The 20692-nt window shown below is 47.4% G+C and overlaps 1 protein-coding gene across 1 annotated transcript; it reads left to right on the top strand.

Moving 5' to 3' along the window:
• The first annotated feature begins 2715 nt into the window (after window positions 1-2715).
• On the top strand, window positions 2716-19334 carry LOC309517357 (uncharacterized protein). Its single transcript, XM_082196505.1, has 5 exons — window positions 2716-2840; window positions 7453-8622; window positions 13723-13849; window positions 15551-15604; window positions 16237-19334. Exons 2-5 carry the CDS (start codon window positions 7492-7494, stop codon window positions 17559-17561), a joined length of 2637 nt encoding a protein of 878 aa, XP_082052631.1. The 5' UTR covers window positions 2716-2840; window positions 7453-7491; the 3' UTR covers window positions 17562-19334.
• Window positions 19335-20692: the final 1358 nt, after the last annotated feature.

Here is a 20692-nt window from a genome sequence, read left to right as displayed (position 1 = left end):
CGGATACAACCATAATTCCCATACAGCAGCCCTAAATTATAACAGAATAACGAGGAATGCCAGTGGTGGCTAGTGCCCATCGGGAATGGGAGGGAGGAAGAAGGAAAGGTCAAAAGTAGTTGGCTGTAGAGCCGATGGCTGGCAAATCACCACAGTAATTGTAGTGTAGTTCCCACCCTCCTCCTCCTCCTCCCTGCTGAGTAGTTGTGCAGGGACTAAGGAGGGAGAAACTGGCAGGCAGTGCCACCCTCTGGGCAAGAGGGAAGTGAGAGGGTGGCAGGTGGTGGTTGGCTGAGGGCAGGCTGAGGTTAAGGGGAGGAAATGCCATTCGCCCCAATGGACCAGCCCCTCTGCTGAAATCCCAATGCTCTTTCCTGAAGGATCTATTACTGTGCATGGCTGTTCCCTGAGAAGAGGGGCTGACTGTTAATCCACTCTGGAAATTGTAGAGTGGATAGCAGAAGTGGCAGTAGGAGTGTAGTAGTAGTACTAGTGTACTAGCAGTGGAAGTGGCAGTAGTAATAGTAGTATAGTAGTGGTAGTAGCAGCAGTAGTAGTAGTAGTACAGTAGTGCTAGTAGTAGCAGTTGCAGTAGTAATAATGGTGTAGTAGTAGTAGTAGTAGTAGTGTAGTAGTAGTAGTAAAGGTGAAGGTAAAGGTACCCCTGACCGTTAGGTCCAGTCGCGGATGACTCTGAGGTTGCGACGCTCATCTTGCTCTATAGGCCAAGGGAGCCAGCATTTTGTCCGCAGACAGCTTCAGGGTCATGTGGCCAGCATGACTAAGCCGTTTCTGGTGAACCAGAGCAGTGCATGGAAACGCTGTTTACCTTCCTGCCAGAGCGATACCTATTTATCTACTTGCATTTGACGTGCTTTTGAAAGGCTAGGTGGGCAGGAGCTGGGAACAAACAACAGGAGTTCACTCTTTCGTGGGGATTCAAACCGCCGACCTTCCAATCGGCAAGCCCTAGGCTCTGTGGTTTGGACCACAGCACCACCTGCATCCCTAGTAGTAGTAATAGTAATAATAATAAACTAGACTCCTAATGAAAACTGATTTAACACTGGTTTAACTATCACAGCTTCCTTAAAATCAACCTGGGAACTGTTGCTCTATGAGAGTATTGAATGCCTGAGAATTGTAGGAATGGGGCAGAAATTTGATTTAGCTTGCCTTTTAATGAAAAGCTACCTAACTGGCACTTCTTGGACCAATACGTCAACCAAAACACAGCTGCCCTTTGAAATTCACATTTCTCTGAATTGTGTGATGCAGTTCTCCAGCCAAACTGTGTATGCAAAAATGCTTATATTGAGGGAAATGCACATAAAATGCACATATTAATTAAAATAACACACAAATATGTGTTATTGGGTGGGGAATTGCTGTATGTGTGTCTGTGTGCATGCGTGCCAAAACATCATACAAAAATATGCTAATAAGGAGAAATTCATCCTAAAAATGCTGATAAATTTTGATGAGTTTGGTTTTTTTAAAATTGCAAATTGTTGCAGAAATGTGGGGATTTGAATTTGAGACTGGGAAAATGAGAAACCGAGAAACCAGAACTGACAGTTTCACTCATCCATATAAGGAAGCCATGACATTTAAATCAGTATGAATGTGGCTTAAGTGTGTTGAAAGGGCTCCTCCAGAATACCCCTTTATTGAACATTCATCGTAATTCGTTTGTGGGGCATTTATACATCACCCCATACTTTTCAGTGTATTTCTGGTCACTTTCCTAATTGCAAAAAAATCAAGTTTTCAGGGGGGAAAGAGATTATATAACATATTTGCATAGTGCTAACTAGCATTAATATCATTTATTTATTTTATTAACTTTCAACTGTTTCCTATAAAAAAGCAGTTTGAAATTGGTGCCAGCCTGACAGCTTTGCTTGTTTAGAATGTACAGGTCCTGATCATTTTATTTTAATCATTTTTATTGTGCTGTGTTTGAGTGGCTTCAATCACTGTTACTCTGTGCTAGATAGATTATTTGAGTCCAAGACCTATAAAAAAGTTAGGTTTCTCCAGCTATTTGGGGGGTGGTGTGTGTGTGTGTGAGGAGAAATTAACAGAGTGCCTTGTGGCACCTGAAAAGATAACCAAATTACTTTTAACAGCATAAGCTTTTATGGAGTCCATTTAATCAAATGGTCTGTAGTCCAGTGATGAAAGCTTTTTATGCCATAGTAAATTTGTTAAGTCTTCAAGATGCCACAAGACTTTCCTTTGTAGGGTGAGCTGCAACAGACCCACAGGTCTGTCCCTCTGGAAATGGTTACAAAGGAAGAAATTGCACGCTTGTGTCTGAACAAAATGAAGCGTGATCTCCATGGGAGGATGATAAAACTCCACGCTGGAGAAAGAATTTCCTGTGAGCAGCGTTGAAAAATCTCAGAAGTGAACTATTATTATTATTATTATTATTATTATTATTTCTAATGCGTAGGGGTTTTATTTCGAAATACGTTTTCCTAGATTAGAGAAAAGTGGGGTCATCCCCCCAAAAAAACCACTTTGGACACTGGTTCGGCTCCTATAAATCCACGACAAGAAGAAAATGACCATAAACTGGAGGAACATGCATCTGATTTGCGCGTTTGATGAGCGGCGGGGGCGAGAACTGGTCGTCCGAAGTGCGCAAAGGGTTAATGCCCTGGCGCCCACGTGGGGAGGGAGGAAGAGGAGGAGGCGCCTTCCTGCTCCGCCTTTTTGGGGGGGAGGAGGGGGGCACGGAAGAGAGAGAGGTTCGGGGTTGCAACACCCCCAAGTATCCGCATCTGGTGCAAGGGGGCGGGAGAGGGAAGACCGGCTCTCCTCGCCGAAGGGTGAGTTGCAGCGGCCGGCCTCCCCATTTTGCAAAGCCACGTGCATGGCGGGGACGGGGGTGGGGGAGGAAGGGAGGGGAGGGGGTGGGCTGGATTTGGAGGGGGGCGCTTTTCCTGCTCCCCCAAAATCCTAGGTAGATGTCACCGATTGGAAGGTGGGGGTTGGTTGCTGGGAGCGCAGGGGAGAGCGAGCGAGGAGCGCAACATGAGCCATCGCTTTGCCCCTCCCACCCCCAGCCACATCAAAGAGGCAAAATGGCTGCATTCCCCTTGTCTCGGTTTCGGGGTGGCGGGGGGGGGGCGAGTCTAGTGGGAGGGCTGGCAAATGCACCAGGGCCTCTCTCTGCCGCGATGGGGTGGAGAGGCAGGGGGAGCTGTGCGTAAGGGCGATGGGATGGGCTCAGGGGCGGGGGAAAGGCCGGGCAATGAATGGTCAAGGTCCTTTTTTGTTCTTGGGAAGGGTGGTGGTCGCAGGGAGGTGGCCTTTTTCAGCCACATGGGGGGGGGGAGACCCATCTCTTGGGAGAGGGGAAGGGGTTAATCAGGGGAGGGCTAGGCAGAAATGTTTCTGGTAGGAGAAAGAGGACAGGAAGCTAAGATGTGGGTGGCTGGGGGGGGGGAGAGGTGGAAAGTTGAGCCATCTGGGAAGGAAGGAGGTTTACAGTTAGAAAGATGGAGGTGGGGGGCTGTGTCTCTGCATCTGATGGTGGGGAGCGGAGTGCACCCCACTTTGTATAGGGGGTGTGGGTGGCTGATTGCCTTACCCTGGTCTTTGGGAAGAGGTGGGTGCTTTAGTGGAAGCAACCTAACAAAAATGACAAGGAGGCTGAATCACCACTTCAGCTCCCCTTCCCCCTTTTGGTGTTAGCACAGTAATCCTTTTGCCAATTAATTAATTAACAGATCAATCAAGTGCTTCGCCCTAATAGTGAACAAATAATTGAATGTCTGGTCTAAGTCCTTCTGTTAAAGTGAGCAGGGAGGTGGTAGTAGATCAACTATGTTCTCACCATTAGTAAACATGCTCATTTCCCCCAAGCGGCCCTGGCTCCTCCCCTCGCTGCCCCCCCCCCACTTCTGCTGCCAATCTGTGGCTTCCGTGGCATTAGTGTTCATTAGTCAGTGGCCCAGACATGCAGGGACTGCTTGGATGACTTGCAGTGCAGTTTGGGAATCTTTTGGGCATAGAGTTAACTCTAAATATTTGTGCTTCAAGTCTGCTATTATAACTCCCAGGTGAAAAGTCTTTGAAGCTAATTTTGATTCTTCCCAGTGGTTCCAATACTTTGACTCATTTCTTAAAGTCTGCTGTGAAGATTTGTCGGTGTGAATTTTGCAGTTGATACCCACTGGAAGGATGAGTGTCTATTTCTGTTTTTAAGATTGAAATCCCTTTATGTAGAAATTTGTATGTCCAAATGTGCATATGAAAGGTGCTCCTTTTGTAACATGTGCTTTGTTTTCCAAAAGATTATTAGTGCTGGTCTTGCTCCTGTTCATGCTTTGAAATTTTTAGGGGGGGCGGGCAGATTTGGAAACATCTAGGTCAGACACGTCCAACTTCCAAGAGACTGTGATCTACCCCCACTATAAATAAACTGGCAGTGATCTACCCATTGGATTGGCCAGAGTTGTTGAGTTTTTTTGGGGGGGTAGATCGCTCAGGATCACGCAGTCAACCATGGTTGACCACAGACAACCCTTGGTCGCCCGGTAGATCTTGATCAACCGGTTGAACATGCATGATCTAGGTGAATCTTTTTAAAGAAATATTGAGGGAAGAGAATCTCCAGTGTTGAATATAGAGTTACTTTAATTGAAAGGGTGCATATGCCACCATACCAATTTTTGAGTACAGAAAACCTGTTTTATCAAATTAATAATCACTTGAAGTTGGCCGTGTGAGGTTTGATCAAAATATGTTGATGAACAGTGTTGGAAATTAGCCAGGCACCAGGCACATTTTGCTATTGGCCACTTGCAACACAATCAGAATGAATTTCAGGAACCAAAATGCTTTTTCTGTGCAGCCTGTGCAAGAGCAGCGAACAGTGTTATAGTTAATTGTATCTTGTCCTCACTTACCCCACCCCCCTGCCCTGCTCACGGTTGTGAATAATATTCTTATGTTATGAATGGTCCCTGTCACCACTGAGAAAAAGAATTAGGAAAAGGGCAATATATATGTGGACTGTCCCTGGATAAAACGACTTTTCTTCTTTAAGTTCTCAGAGTTCTTAACCTAACTCAAGGTTTTCATCTGAACTAGCCAGATGTTTAACTGATAATCACAGTCAGACAGTCATTTGAAAAAAATAAGACTTTAGATCCATCTTGCCCCAAAATGGCAAGTAGACATTCTGTTTTGATGGCTGTAGCCTTGGTTTAAGGAGCCATTTGGCGCCTAGCTTATACACCTGAGGATGAACAACACTTTTTCAGCACTGGTGGGGGTAGGGGAAAGAAAGATTGCATTTGTTAAAATGAAAAAGTATGGTGAGAGGGTGGGAACATTTCCTAGTACTTGTCCTTTAGCTAATTGTAAATGTGGAAAGTTTCCATTTTTGTTGCTTTTTTGGAAGTTAGAATTTGGTACATAGTCATCTGTAACCACAATGTATCGATTGCTAGTGTAAAGTTCTTGCATTTCTGTACAACTTACTGTTGCTGCTTACATTTGCTTAGTTTATTGAGCTGTGAGACTGACCACATGCAGAGGTGTGTCATAGTTAATAGGAGGGAATATTTGTGAATATTCTTAATGCTGAAGGATGATGGAGGCGTTAGTATTTGAGGTAGTTACCAAATGTCAACAGGTGTCACCATCCTAAGGGGAGTAGAAGTGTGTGTGGTGGGGGGAGAGTTCATCCTTGGCCTCATTTGCTTGTAACACTAAGCCAAACCATGGCTAAACATGAATGAATGAGTGTGCAGGTACTTGGAGGAGAAATAGTGGCCATGTCTCTCTTCCAGTGGTCCTCCTCTTCCTGCACTATACATAGCTAAGCCATGGTTTGGCTTAGTGTTACAATAAACCCCAGTTCCTCCAGACCAGGCTTTCTCAAACTCGGCCCTCCAGATGTTTTTGGCCTGCAACTCCCATGATCCCTAGCTAGCAGGACCAGTGGTCAGGGATGATGGGAATTGTAGTCTCAAAACATCTGGAGGGCTGAGTTTGAGGAAGCCTGCTCCAGACTAACCATGGGCTAGTAAGCCAATAACAGACCTTTGCCTACAGCTTTTTGCAGCAAGGCAAATCATGAGCCCTAGGTTCGGATGTAATGCTAAGTCACACCAAATGGGGTCTGTGTGATCATATGTGACCGAGGACTTAAAACAGAACTGCAAAAAATTTTTGCATAATTTTGAAAATCGGGGGAAATCACTTGAGGTCAAACCCAGTGCTCTGAAATTTTAATGTTTAATGGAGTGCAGACATTCCAGCCACTATGCTATATTGGCTTAATAAGTGGCCTTGGTAAATTATTATCATTCTTTGTACCACCCTATCAGCACTGAGTATGGCACTGTACAAACAAATGGGAACTTGAGCCTCTGAAAAGGAGAGAGAGAGAGACTGAAGCAACAGCAGCAGAGCCATGAAGTCTGCTGCTTTCGTTGGGCAAGTAGCTAAATGGCAAAAGAATGGCACTTCCTGGCCTTGCTATAGCCTCTAGAGTGCTGCACCGTATTTCCAAGCTGGGAAAATACATTGTGTTGTGTTGCAGTAGATGTACTTGCCGTTCTTTTATCCATCTGGCTAGAAGACACAGAAACTGATCTACATGTTCAGAAAAACAGACCCTGCGAAGGCTGTCCCGTTGTGGAATGCTGGGGGTGGAGGTGTTGCATGTTTGAATGCGCACCGTAATAAGAAATTCCCTAGGAACGGAACAGAGAAGGCTGGGCTATAATAACTCTTCTGTCTAACATTCCAGTATCCAGGGACATGGTGTTTTTGGCCTTGGGGAATCACTCCATAGTCTGATTTCCTACCTGCCTCTTGAAGAGTTGCAGTATGTGGGCTGGGTGAAGATTTTAAATGTGCAGGATGGCTCAGAGTGAGAGAGCCATGAGTGAAGCAGAGAGACAGTGGCTGTGTATCTCTCTTCTGGAATCTTAACAGGGAGGAGATTTTACTGATGGCCATCCTAACAATTTCTCCCTGGGCCTTTTGCAGTGGAGTTAGGGGTGGCCGTGTAAGGAAGATGTTCATCAACACCGGCTGTTTTCCCCCTCAACTTCCCCCCTTCCTCTGCCCCCCCTTTTAATGGACTGCAATGTTTCATTCATGAATCAGTTTCATGAATCAGTTATATGTTTTGAAGTAGCCCCCATTAATGAAGTGGCAGATTATTATTATATGCAAAACTATATAATTATAAATACAAAAACTGGGCAGCTGGTACCTTCTTAGAAGAGGGGTTCCCTCTTCCCTCACACACAGGAGGGAACGTTTTACCTAAGATGGCCCCCCCTTTGTTTTTCTTCAGAACTCTTGCTCTTATTCATATAACCAATTCGGGAAAATGACTTTCAATTGATTTAATGGCTCAGGTTTCTTAAAACTGGGTGATAGCCTTCCTTTTTTCTCCCCCCCACCCCCTTTCAGGGAGACAACGCCCCTGTAAACACTTCCTAGTGTCCCGCCATGTTTGCGTGTGAGACTTGGGGCCTCGGTGGCCAGACCTCCGTCTACAACTGGGAGAAGTCGGTCTACCTTTTGGAAGACAAAATGGAGCCCGAGCAGGGATCGGGAGAGCTGGATCTCCATTTTAAAGTGCTGCTTGAGCAGGGGGTCTATCCGGAAATCACGATCGAGGAAGAGGAGGAAGAAGAGGAGGAAGAGCCGGAAGCGGAGGCAGAAGTCGTGGTGGAAGCGGAAGGAGAGGAAGAGCAGGAGGAGGAAGAGGAAGAAGTAGAGGGAGAAGAAGAGGAGGAAGAAGAAGAAGAAGAGGAGGAGGAGGAGGAGGAAGGAGGAGGAGAGGAGGAGGAGGAGGAGGAAGAAGAAGATGAGGATGAGGAGAATCCAACGGGGCCTGTACGAGAGGCTGTGGGAGCAGAGGAAGGAGATGACTCCCTACTTGTGGTGTGCACTGGGACTGTGGAGGAACTTCTGGGCTTGGAAGTGCCACCCGCTGCTGAGCCAGAGGCCCTAGAAGAAGCCCCACAACCTCAGCGCTGGGAAGTCCAGTGGGAGGAGGTGTCTCAGGCCCCACGAGCTCCGCCTCCTGCAACTGTGCAGCCGCCACCACCACCAACAACAACAACGCAAGATGCTTCCCCAGCGACTGAGGCAGCACCCATGAACATTGAGTCAAGGGCCTTCTCTACTACGGCATTAGAGCCAGCGGAGAACCCTCCCTCCTCCCCATGGAGAGCTCCATACGCAGAGGAGAGCCAGCAAGAAACCCAGCCCAGTACCCCAGGCAACGCGGACCGAGGGAGCATTGGGAAGACACGGATGTCCACCTCAGGAGTGGGTGGCTTCACCCTAGAGACAGCCCGCCGGCGCTTCCGGCAGTTCTGCTACCAAGAGACCGAGGGGCCGCGGAAGGCTTGCGGTCAGCTCTGGGAGCTTTGCAACCACTGGCTGAAGCCAAAGAACCGCACCAAGGAGCAGATTCTGGACGTCCTGATCTTGGAGCAGTTCCTGGCGGTCCTCCCACCGGGGATTCGGAGCCGCGTGTGGGAATGCAGCCCGGACACTTGCGCACGGGCCGTGGCCCTGGCGGAGGAGTTCCTGTCGAAGCAGCAGGAAGCGGAGAGAGCAGAAGAGGAGGTGAGATGGTTTTCGTCCCCCACCCCCTTTCTCATCCCATACGCCTCCCCCAAGGACAATCTTGTGGCTCGCGGATGGGGCAAGTTTCTTTGTGAGGGCTGACCTGCTGAGATAGGCCCATAACTATGGCGGGGATGGGAAGGAAATGGCGGTGGGGTGCTAGCAACAGATGGGGGGCAGGTGTGACGGGCACATTTTGTCCTTGGGGCATGGGCTGCCTTTACAATGTTGTTATTGCTGTGGCTAATGGTTATTTTGTTTATACAAAAAGATTTATATACCACTTGATAAGAAAAACCTCAGCAGTTTGCATAAGGTGATATAAAGTCTCTGTTTAAAGATGACATATTTGTTTTCCAGCTAAGGCTCTCAAAATCGTGTACAATCAGCCTTGCAAACATTTTTTAAAAAGATATAAATAGTATAAAACAACAACAACAATTTTATTATTTGTACCCTGCCTATCTGAACAGGTTGCCCCAGCTACTCTGTGTGGCTTCCAGCGAATATAAAAACATAATAAAACATTAAACATAAAAAACTTTCTTATAAAGGGCTGCCTTCAGATGTCTTCTAAAAGTTGTGTAGTATTTATTTCCTCGACATCTGACGGGATGGCGTTCCGCAGAGCAGATGCCACCACCAAGAAGGACGTCTGCCTGGTTCCCTGTAACTTCACGTCTCACAGTGAGGGAACCACCAGAAGGCCCTCAGAGCTGGACCTCAGTGTTTGGGCTGAAAGCTCCTATAATAAAACAATCAAACAATGGGAGTATGTATTTTGTGCTAAGTCCCCAAAGCACAGCAAAGTCCCCAAAGCTTTTATTTACTTCTGGAATGCCAGGAGGGAGAGAGGAGTAAAACATTTAGCCTGTGGAAGGGCGTTTTGGAACAGCCACCGAAAAACCTCTGCCTTGTGGGTAAACTAGTTTAGTTTCTGGATAATTTGGACCCATCCGCAGCATTTTGTCAGCTGAACTTAATACTTTGGATAGGTTCATACAGGATGAGGCCCATGAACTGATAATGCCCAGGATCCAGGCCTTCAGATTCTGTAATTCTATATTCACCTTACGAAAGATCACAGGGCAGTGACCTGAAAATGAGCTTTTTCAACCATTGCCCCTGCACTGGGGAGTATCCTTCCCTCTGCCACTTGTGAGGCATCACCTGTCATCTGCTTCAGGTGTCTTATAAAGAAGATGTGCCTTTTTTGCTTAGGCTTTCTCTGACCCATAGGATTGGATCTTCCTATGACCAAATTCCTGTTCTTATAATACTACAGTTTTACAGCTTTTTATGTTGCATCTTTCTTTTTTTGATACTGGTTTTTTTTAATGTTTTGTATTTGCATACTGCCTAGAGATCTTTGAATATTAAGCAGTTTAGAAATGCTTATAAATAAATTTAGGGAGCCCTATTCGAATTCAGTGAGTTTGAGCAGACACGTTTAGCAGGTGTGGGAAACCTCCAGGCCACCAGCCGATGAGGCCATCTCCTCCCACCTGGGTGACGTCAGCTGATAGGCAGGGGGCATGGTTTGATCCTGCTGTTTTCTCCAGCATATTCTCTGCAGGGAATGAACAGGTGAAGCAGACCCCTCCCTTCACCCCATAGGTCAGCTTTGACAGGTGGGTGAGACCACACGCCTATCAGTCGCTTGACGTCCTCATGACACCCCCTGCCACAGTTGCCCCAATCCTGTTGTATAGGATTGCACGGTAAAATTACCAAGGCAGTGGCTTCTTCCGTGTTAGCTGCATCAAAATGTGGAGCCGAGTTTTCGAAATGAGCTGAAATGCTTGGTAATTGAAACAGAGCCATAGCTTGGTTGCTTTAATTTCTGCCCTTTGGTTTAATTAAAATGTGGAGATGGTTTGGGACGTAGGAAACTGTTATGCACCGTGGCCAGAATATTTGTCACTGTAGCCCAGTATTGTCACCTCTGACTTAGCGGAGGCTCTCTGGAGTCTCAGGTGACAGGTCTCTTCTGCATCACCTGCTATGAGATTTGTTTGTTTTTCAATCAAGATGCCAGGGAGCTCTTCCACTAAGGTTTTCATTGCTGCTGCTGCTATTATTATTATTATGCTTCTTTAAAAAAATTGCTCTGTTTTCATTATTTCACATAACACACGATATATTCCATATTTTCTGCCTTGGCTGGTGCAGTTGTCAAATTTTTAGCCTTCTCAGAACTAGTCGTTACAGAGGAGTCCTGGCTACCTCCAATAACAGCAGCCCTTGTGTCTTGTCTCCCTACTTCTCCTGGTACTGGCTAGCAATACAAAATGGCAGACATGACGTCATGTCATTCCAAGTATTCCCACTCGCCCCTAAGTAGCAGCCAGCAAAGTGGAACCAGAACAGGCCAAATTCAAACGGTGTTGATGTCACAACACAGGCCTTCTGTGGACATTACATTACATTAGGCATTGCAGAGGAGGGAGATGTTTTGTAGGGAGAGGGACTGCTGCTTTCTGAGGCACCCAGCGAGTGTCTTCCTTAACAGCAGAGTAATCGCAAATAACTGGGATTCCAGGAGTATGGAATCAAGGTCAAAGGGTGTGAATGGCAGCACTATGTTTGTCCTGCTCTTGTTAACATAAAATGGTCTTCTCCCTCCCTCCTTAGTGTCCCTCAGGGCTTGCCTTCCATTCAGCCATGCGGGGCAGTTTACCTCAAGGAGTGGTGACTTTTAGGGCTACCATCAGGTATTTGGAGAGGCAATTTTTCCAGGGAATTCCCCCGCTCCCCATTTTGCAAGTTGATTTGTAAACAATGAATGGGTGCCAGTTGCAAATAAGTATTTGCAAGTGTGGCTGTTTAGAAGGTTTTTTTAAAATAAATAAATATAGCTTTGTTTACCAAACACAAGTCAAATAAACATGCTAAATTAGATTGCTCTCTAGGGTATCAGGAAATTTTCTGATGCAAACTGGAAATTCTCCAACACAAATTGCCCTAATTTACAAAGGAAGATACCCCCCCCCCCGTTTTAAATTTTCTGGAAAATCCGTGTTGCTGGGTGACACTAAAGAGAACAAATTGTCAATAGTTTTGTTTATTTTTATAGTTTTCCAGCTTGAGCTTTGTGCGTGAGGCACCAAAATATATTGAATCATCTCCAAAGTCTCACGTCTCTTTATTCCTTCCTCTGGCCATTCAGACTCCTCTCTTATTTTCAGGACCTCAAGGCAGCCTCTACAAACCCAGCTCTCAATTCAGAGCTGCGCCTCTTATCTCTTATTCCCAGCTTTCCCTCTTCAGTCCTCCTGGTCTCCTACAAACACTGTTATGGCTGCCTACAGACCCCAGAGGACTTTTGCACCTGCCGCTCGCAGCGGATTCACCGAAATCCACACAAAGGCTTTTGGGAGTTGTAGTCCTGCAGCCCAGAAACAAAAGGTTTCCTCCTAGTAGCTGGCCATCTGCCATTCTTCACAAGCCAACACTGTGGGCAAGATGTCTCCTCTCCCAGGCTGAAGCATATTGGGGGGAAAGAAAAGAGCTATTTGCTAAGAGAGCCCCCCCCCCCTTGCAGTCAGGAATTGTGACTCTGCATCAGAAATGATGGATTTACACCAGCCATTTGTGTGATTTGACAGAAGGGCACAACTGGCATAATTCTGTGTTTGTGTGTGCAGCTTTCCTGCAGGAAATCAAGAAGCAGATGGAGAGCACATAATAGGCAGAGTTTTGCCTTCCAATTCTTAGGATATGAAGCAAAGAAGCCCCAGCCTTTTCCTCCACCCTTCCAGAGATCTGGAATCTGCATGGCAATGAAATGCAGAATATGGACTTTAACATACCATATGTTAGCCCTAACAAAAATTCCAGGATCTCAATTCTGGCTTGTTCTTTGTGTTCTCTGTGTGTATATTTATCGTGCTAATCTTGTTTTGTGAGCCACCTTGAGGGCAATGTATCGCGTTCAGCTCTAGGCTGAGGAATATTGGTTCATGGAGTGGCTGTCCTATTGTCTCTAAAAACCATCCTAATGAAGCTGCCTTGGTGCATCCTAGAAGAGCACTTATAAAATCTACATTTCCAAAAGAGCACATAAGGGTGGAATTGCAGCCAAGCTATGCTATCAGCAGAATCACATGTTACAATTTGCTGGGTTGTTAATCTTTAGACTGCTGGTAGGGGAATTCATATCTGAGTGAAATGCCTACTCCCAAATTTCCTGCTCTTCTCTGTACGTTATTATTATTCGTTATTATTATTTTTTATTATTAAAATTTTTATACCACCCTTCATCTATAGATATCAGGGCAGTTCACAGCATAAAAATACAAGATAAAAGCACAAATAATCTGGGGTATCCCCCTGCTTGCAGTGTAAAATGGTACAGTCTAGTAAGAACTGTACCATAGAGTTCTGCTTTTCGTGCAGCTCTTAATGAATCAAGGCAGAGCTAAAGACATTATTAAAGCCAAATTGTAGTACATGGGACAGCAGCTGGATTTAGTTGCTTTCGTCCCCCACCCTTCCAAAACAATTACTATTACAGTCGTACCTTGGTTTTCAAACAGCTTAGTCCTCGAACGTTTTGGCTCCCGAACGTTGCAAATCTGGAAGTGAATGTTCTGGTTTGCAAACTATTTTTGGAAGCCGAACGTCTGATGGGGCTTCTGCGGCTTCTGATTGTTTGCCGGAGCTTCCTGAAGCTAATCGGAAGCCGCGCTTTGGTTTTGGAACGTTTTGCAAGTCGAACGGACTTCCGGAATGGATTCCGTTTGACTTCTAAGGTACAACTGTACTGATTTATTAATCACTTTCTAAACAACCATTTCAAGGTGATATACACTATAGATCATTAAAAATGGTGAATTAAAAACCATACAAAATAGACACTTGTGGCAAAGACCCATTTAGCCAGCTGGGAAAGCCCATCCGAACAAAGATGTCTTCAGGTGTTTCTGGAAAGTGCTGCTAGTGAGCACCTGTCTTAACTGGGCAGGAATGCTATTTCACAGAACAGAGGCAGCCATGCTAAAAGCCCTACTTTTTTGTCCGTTCGTTTGTTTAGCTAGTTTAACATTAAACAGTCTTTGATCGATCTTTTTGTCGAATGTGTCTCTTTGCTTATTTCAGGATTCAGACCTATTTGAGGAGGTGGTTGTGAATTTCCCCGATGATGACCAAGCCTTGTCAGATGCCGAGCAGGGAGATGCATGCATGGAGGCCGAGCAGAGGGGTGATGTGGATATCTGTTTGCTGGGTAAGAATCCTCGCTTCCCTGTTCTTAGCTCAGGCTTCCTCGGCCCTCCAGATGTTTTGAGACTACAATTCCCATCATCCCTGACCACTGGTCCTGCTAGCTAGGAATCATGGGAGTTGTAGGCCAAAAACATCTGGAGGGCCAAGGTTGAGGAAGCCTGGCTTAGCTCCTTGACCTACTTCTCTTCAGTACACAAATGCCTTTATCTGTTATGTATGCCAAGGGTGTTGTTGAACTGCAGCTCCCATCATACCTGACTATTCATTATACCCGACTGCTGACCTTGCTGGCTGGGGCTGATGGGAGTTCACAACTTCTTGAAAGCCACAAACTCCCCATCCTTGAGCTAAACATTTATTCTCACCCTGCTTTCAAGGTTAGGGTGATGGCTAGCATCACACCCAGATGGTTGAGATTATCCTCCAAACTATGGCTTGGATTATCAGACATAAGTCTCCTCCCTCCTTCCTTTGTGAGTTTAATTTCACTCTCTAGTTTCGTACAAACCGCTTTGCTGTGTCACCCAAATCATCCAAAGCGGTTTGTGCAAACCATTGGGCTGCTGCCTGCCAGAACTGAAAAATGTAGTTTGAAGTGAGTTTCTGGTTTGAGCAGGTTTGTTGTTAAACCTTCCTACTTGATCTAGGTCTTTGGGCCTTAATTGAACTCCAGTAAAGTTTTTTTAATTGCCCACAGACCTTCAAATTCCAAAAACAAATATATGATTCTATACAACACAAAAGATACGAGAAAGAATGCTAACAGTACACTTTTCAGTGCTAAATGTTTAAACAAACATCAACATTGAAAGCAGTACCCCACAGCAATTCTTGGAAAGCTGCATATGGATCTCTATAGCTTTTGCACATTTTGCAACTGATTCACTTCTATGAGGCTGTGTATCTACAGCCAGAGAGATTGTATTATATAACACTTGAAGACCTTTCTGGGAAGGAAACAGCCTAAGGACAAATAAGTCTGGGTCTTTTTGTTTCTGTAAAAATGACACAGTAGTAACACATGTAGTACACTTTCTACTTGAAAGTGAGAGCCAGTGTGGTGTAGTGGTTAAGAGCGGTAGACTTGTAATCTGGTGAACCGGGTTTGCTTCCCCGCTCCTCCACATGCAGCTGCTGGGTGACCTTGGGCTAGTCACACTTCTCTGAAGTCTCTCAGCCCCACTCACCTCACAGAGTGTTTGTTGTGGGGGAGGAAGGGAAAGGAGAATGTTAGCCGCTTTGAGACTCCTTAGGGTAGTGATAAAGCGGGATATCAAATCCAGACTCTTCTCTACTTTTCACGGCCATACAGACGAACACAGTTCTCAAGGTCCCTTGCCTCAGGTGCATTAGAGCAGTGTTTCCCAACCCTGGTTCTCCAGATGTTTTTCAGACTACAATCCCCAGCATCCCTGACCACCGGTCTTGCTAGCTAGGGATGATGGGAGTTGTAGTCCAAAAACAGCTGAAGCGCCAAGGTTGGGAAACACTGCATTAGAGATCCTCTCCAGTTGTCAGTCTGTACTGTAGACCTGTTTCAATGAATTCCTTTTGTAGTTCTTGGGCACTTGTGGGATGGAGTTAAACGTATCCAGATGAAGGCATATCAGTACTCTGTCTAAAATATCCTGTTACACTGTGTGGATGCGTGTGACAGAGGGCATGTCACAGTTGGACCTGACTCGTTTCTTTCCCTGCACAGGTTCTTCTGACACCGAAGCAACGTGGGATTCTTCAGCCGATGAAGGAGGCTCAGGTGGGTCTTGCAGGTGGCAAGCAGAATCTTAGAAGATGCATTTTCTAATGTTGGAGAGAGAAGGGGCAACGTCTCTTCCAAGGTGGTGCTTGCTGTGAAAAACACACAAATCATGTTGAAGCAATTAGCATTATTTATCTATCCTCTTTTTTCCTCTTTTTTGTATGCTGACTTAATCCAGTTACAGGGCAATCTTATTCATGTTTGCTCTGAAGTAAATCCCGCTGTACAGTCGTACCTTGGTTTTCGAACGCCTTGGTACGTGTACGTTTTGGCTCTCGAGCACCGCAAACCTGGAAGTAAATGTTCCAGTTTGCAAACGTTATTTGGAACCTGAACATCCGACGCTGCTTCCGCGGCATCCGATTGAGTGCAGGAAGCCCCTGCAGCCAATTGGAAGCCGCGCCTTGGTTTTTGAATGTTCCGGAATGGATTACGAACCAAGGTGCGATGGTATTCAGTGGGACTTGCTGCCAGATAATAGTGAACAGGACTGCAGGGCTTAAACCTCTATCTAAAACACATGCATTGATCGACTATCGTTGCTTTAATTGAGTGACAGCTCTAGAATTCCTACCTATGAAATTTGTGAATTTTCTCTTGCCTTTCCCCCCCCCCACCACCCAAACCAGGTGCCAGGACTCCCAGCAGAGCAGACCCCCAGTTTGAATTTGGAGAAAGGCTCAACGGGATGGTGCAACACCTGAACCCAAAGCGGATCCGAGTGAGAGAGAAACGCCACCCCTGCATTGAGTGCGGGAAGCGGTTCCGGTGCCAATCCGAGCTGGCCTTGCACCAGAAAGTTCACACCAGGCCAAAGTCCTACCACTGTGCCGAGTGCGGGAAGCAGTTTGGCCGTTCCTCGCACCTCACCAGGCACCAGAAGACGCACATGGGCGAGGAGTGCCACCTTTGCACGGAGTGCGGCAAGAGGTTCCGGTGGTCGACGGAGCTCGCCATCCATCAGAGGATCCATGCAGGCCAACAGCCGCACTACGCCATGGACTCTGAGGCACTGTTCCAGTGGCCGCCGGAATTCACGATGCACCAGAGCCTTTTCACAGGCGAGAAGACCCCTCCGGCTGCCGACTGCGCCAAGCCGCACACCGTCAAGAAACCCCACCTCTGCCCCGAGTGCGGGAAAGGGTTCAGGTGGCCGTCGGAGCTGGCCACGCACCAGAAAACCCACAACAAAAACAAACACTACCTCTGCGCCGAGTGTGGAAAAGGGTTCCAGTGGCCGTCGGAGCTGGCGGCGCATCAGAGAATGCACACCGGTGACAACTCCCCGCTGGCCGCCGACTGCAGGAACGGCAACGGGCAGCTGCCCCCTCTGGGCGCCTACCTGGGAGGCCACGTGGCCGAGAAGCGCCACGTCTGCGGGGAGTGCGGCAAAGCGTTCCGGTGGCCGTCCGAACTTGCCACGCACCAGAGAATCCACACGGGGGAGAAGCGCTATTTCTGCACCGAGTGTGGCAAAGGGTTCATCTGGCCGTCGGAGCTGGCCGCCCACCAGCGAACCCACACAGAGAAGGAGTCCTACCAGTGCATGGAGTGCGGGAAGATATTCCACGACCTGTATGGGCTCACCAGGCACCAGAAGACCCACCTGGGGAGCAAGGTCTACCCCTGCGCCGAGTGCGGGAAAACCTTCACCCGGCAGTCTCACCTGACCCGCCACCGGATCACGCACACCGGGGAGAGGCCCTACCCCTGCGTCGAGTGCGGGAAAAGGTTCGGCCGGCAGTCTCACTTGACGCGGCACCTGAGAATCCACACCGGGGAGAGACCGTACCAGTGTGGGGAGTGTGGGGTGAGGTTCCGGCGAAGGCACAGCATGATCTACCACCAGAGGATCCACTTGAGAGAGTCCAACGGCGGAGCGGACATGCCAAACATGCCTGACATGGAGAACCTTGATGACGACCTCCAGAGCCCCATCCATGTAACAATCTGAAATTTGGATGCTAGGTGGGTAGGGGAGGAACCTTTGGATGGGTGAGTCGGACGATGCTCACAGAATCTGGCCGCCCGAGTCCTTTCCACGCAGAGCAGAACGGAGAAAGGTTGCCGCTCGGTGTGACTGCCCCACCTGGTCAGAGACACAAGTGCCTCAGAGCTCCTTGTGGTGCAGCAGTGGACAGCCAGCCTTGTTGGATCACGTTGCAAAGGATTCTGGGACAGGGACGCCCACACACCCATCTCTGATCATGTGCTACTTTCCTGTCGCCCAAAATTTGGGGCAACTGTTTGGGACACTTGTGTGGCCAGGTTCAGCCCCGCTGCTCTAACTCTAGATTTTGCCTCCATGTAGCATTTACAGGGAGCACTTAAAACCTGTGGGGAGGTTGGGGGGGGGGAGTCTCCCTTGCTACCTGCAGCAGCTAGAACACTACTGTCCATTTCCTGAATCATGTGACAGAAGCCTTCCTCCCCGCCTCTCCCAGCTAGTTCTGTCCTCCTGTTTGACTGCTTTGCCACACACAGTGAGTTGAATCGGTGGGTCCACACCATGAGAGGACTGTGAAGGGTGACTCTGTATGCTGTGGAGCCAAAGGACGGCTTGGTGTCTGCGTGGCACAAGGCACCTTTGCTTTCCGAGCGTTCCATGTGCAAAAGGGAGAGAATTTGGGCAAGCTCTGCTTCTCTGGTTGCAGCACTAGGGAAAACAGCACCTTCCCTGATTCCCCCACAGAGCCTGGTTCTGGATGAAATCTGGCAAATTCCCAATAACAGTTTCTCTTTCCTTCCTACTTCCCCTCCCTTATGGAAAGATCCCAACTAATAAATCTGATTTTTAAAAGACCCTGAAGCAGGAGTGATCCTTCCTTGTCATCAGCGGTACTTTTCCAGGGCTGGCCCAAGACACTTTGCTGCCCGAGGCAAGGGACAAGATCGCCGCCTCCCATGCCAGTTAGGCTGGAGGTTGCATCTTGCTCCAGCACTGGCAACAGGACAGCATCCTGCATGCCTGAGGGCAGCAGGTTAGCTTGGGCGTGCGGCACACAGCGCTGCCTGCTCCCCACCCCTCTTTATCTGCCACCTGAGGCAGTTGTGTCACGCTGCCTAACAGCAGGGCTGGCTGTGTAACTTTTCCCCTCCAGAGCACTTTTTGAAAGGCACTTCTATTTCCTCCTTCCCATTCTTTCTTGGAAACCAAGGGGGCAAGGTTTCCTTCTTAGGGGACAGGGGCTATTTTACAGCCTTATATAAGTGGCTGTTTTTAAGAGGTTTCAGCAGAAAATCAGTACAACCACCCTGGATTAAATGCTGGAGAGGAAGACAAAGGCATCTTGATCTATGTTAAATAGGGCTTTTACTCCTCAGTAAGTGCATTTGGGATTACAGCCTAAGAAAGCAGATCTTTGTAGATGAACAGGGAGGAACTGGGGTGTGCCTAGGCCTGCTGCCTTTTCTGAGCAGGGAGGGACATTTTGAGCTTGAACTTGGCTTTGCCTCACAAATAACCCCACAACGTTTGGAATCTAGGAGAAGGCCCGTGTCCCATTATAGGCTTCAGGTTCTCTCTTTGTTGACCCTTGGTGAAGGAAAGAGGAAAGTGTATTCCTGCCCTGGCGCACCCCTCCCACCCACCCCCACAAAAAAAACTTTAGCTGCATTTCTTCTTTTCCTCTTTTGGATCCACATTTGAGACTCTGAACCTCCTAAAGAAGCAAGAACGAACTCATTTTTGGAAATAACTTAAAAATAAATGGTTTCTACAAACGGCTTTTTGTGTGCAATTTTCTGTCTTGTGGAGGAGGGAAGTAGCACCAGGTTTTTTTCCGCCTCAGAATCCAGACTTACAGTTAGCACAAGATTTCTTATAAAAAATCACTAATAGGACTCTGAGCAGCAGGTAGGGAAATATTTCAGCTAGAGGACTGCATGCTGGCGGGGGTGGGCCAGAGTTAAAAGTGTGAAGAGCAATAAATGTGAATTCTATCTTTGTAAGGTAAAGGGACCCTTGACCAGTCGGTCCAGTCGTGGCTGACTCTGGGGTTGTGGCGCTCTTCTCGCTTTATTGGCCGAGGGAGCCGGTGTACAGATTCCAGGTCATGTGGCCAGCAGGACTAAGCTGCTCCTGGTGAACCAGAGCAGTGCATGGAAACGCCGTTTACCTTCCCGCTGGAGCGGTACCGAATTATCTACTTGCACTTTGATGTGTTTTGAAACTGCTAGGTTGGCAGGAGCAGGGACCAAGCAACCATCTTTGTACGGTCAGCTACTTTTTGCACTGGCACTCTCCTCTCTATCTTCGAACCAGGGAAGTGAGGAGCATTATCTGAGTTCAAGGAAACCTTCCAGCCACGGCAAAAACACTTGAGGTTCCTCAACACTAAGTGACAAATTTCAAGTGATTGGCCATATTAGGTGTAACTGTTCCTAACTCCAGGAACTGGAGGCCATCGGCTTATGGCCCAAACAAGTGACCCTCCGGCCTAGCCCATGCTCCTGGCCCTCCACTTGGGTAGTTGTTGGCATGTGTCTGTCTCAAAAGACAATGGAGTGCACCTCTAGGGGTGAAGTCAAACCAAGGTGGTAGCACTGAAGTGACCCCCTGGGGCGCAAGCCTGGGCAGCGTGCGTGGAGGTCCTGGGCTGCCCAGATGACAAGATCCCTCTCTCGGCCTTGCTGATGTGCTCCAAAGGAAAGCAGAGCAATGTGTTTGGCACTTGTTTGGCTGCAGGAGTTGCCGGAAGGAGGCGTACAAGCTGCCACCCTACCCTCGGGGGACTCTACTCCAGATTTGTGTAGGGTCCACTCCTTAGCCTTTTCATCTCCCAGGGATATCCCGCAAGGCAGCAGAGGTTTATGGTCTGAGTTGTCCTCCTAGATGGAGCTACCTTCCCAGGTTAACGAGCCCCATCCGCCCCTCAAATGAAGATCAGTAAACCATCTTAATAATAAACTACTTATTATGTGTTATTTATAACATGCTTTCCTACTATAGTGTTCAAAAAGTGTTCTACAACAATTGAAACCACAAATCATAAGCAGCTTACAAAATCCTAAAAACACTAAATCTGTCAAAGAAACATGTACGGTCAATAGGAACGTGCTTAAAAAGGATTGTTTTTGCCTGGT

This window comes from Podarcis vaucheri (assembly GCF_965113315.1).
Source record: "Podarcis vaucheri genome assembly, chromosome: 13".
Taxonomy (NCBI): Eukaryota; Metazoa; Chordata; class Lepidosauria; order Squamata; family Lacertidae; genus Podarcis; species Podarcis vaucheri.
The sequence above is the reverse complement of the archived record's forward strand: the minus strand, read 5'-3'. Positions and strand labels throughout refer to the sequence as shown.

What these genes read in the sequence shown, in the direction of transcription:
- LOC309517357 (XM_082196505.1), top strand. Translation starts at nt 7,492, where the DNA reads ATGTTTGCGTGTGAGACTTGGGGCCTCGGTGGCCAGACCTCCGTCTAC. An exon ending in TGTGGATATCTGTTTGCTGG is followed by an intron (nt 13,850 to 15,550) that starts GTAAGAATCCTC and finishes TTCCCTGCACAG; the next exon opens with GTTCTTCTGACACCGAAGCA. An exon ending in AGCCGATGAAGGAGGCTCAG is followed by an intron (nt 15,605 to 16,236) that starts GTGGGTCTTGCA and finishes CACCCAAACCAG; the next exon opens with GTGCCAGGACTCCCAGCAGA.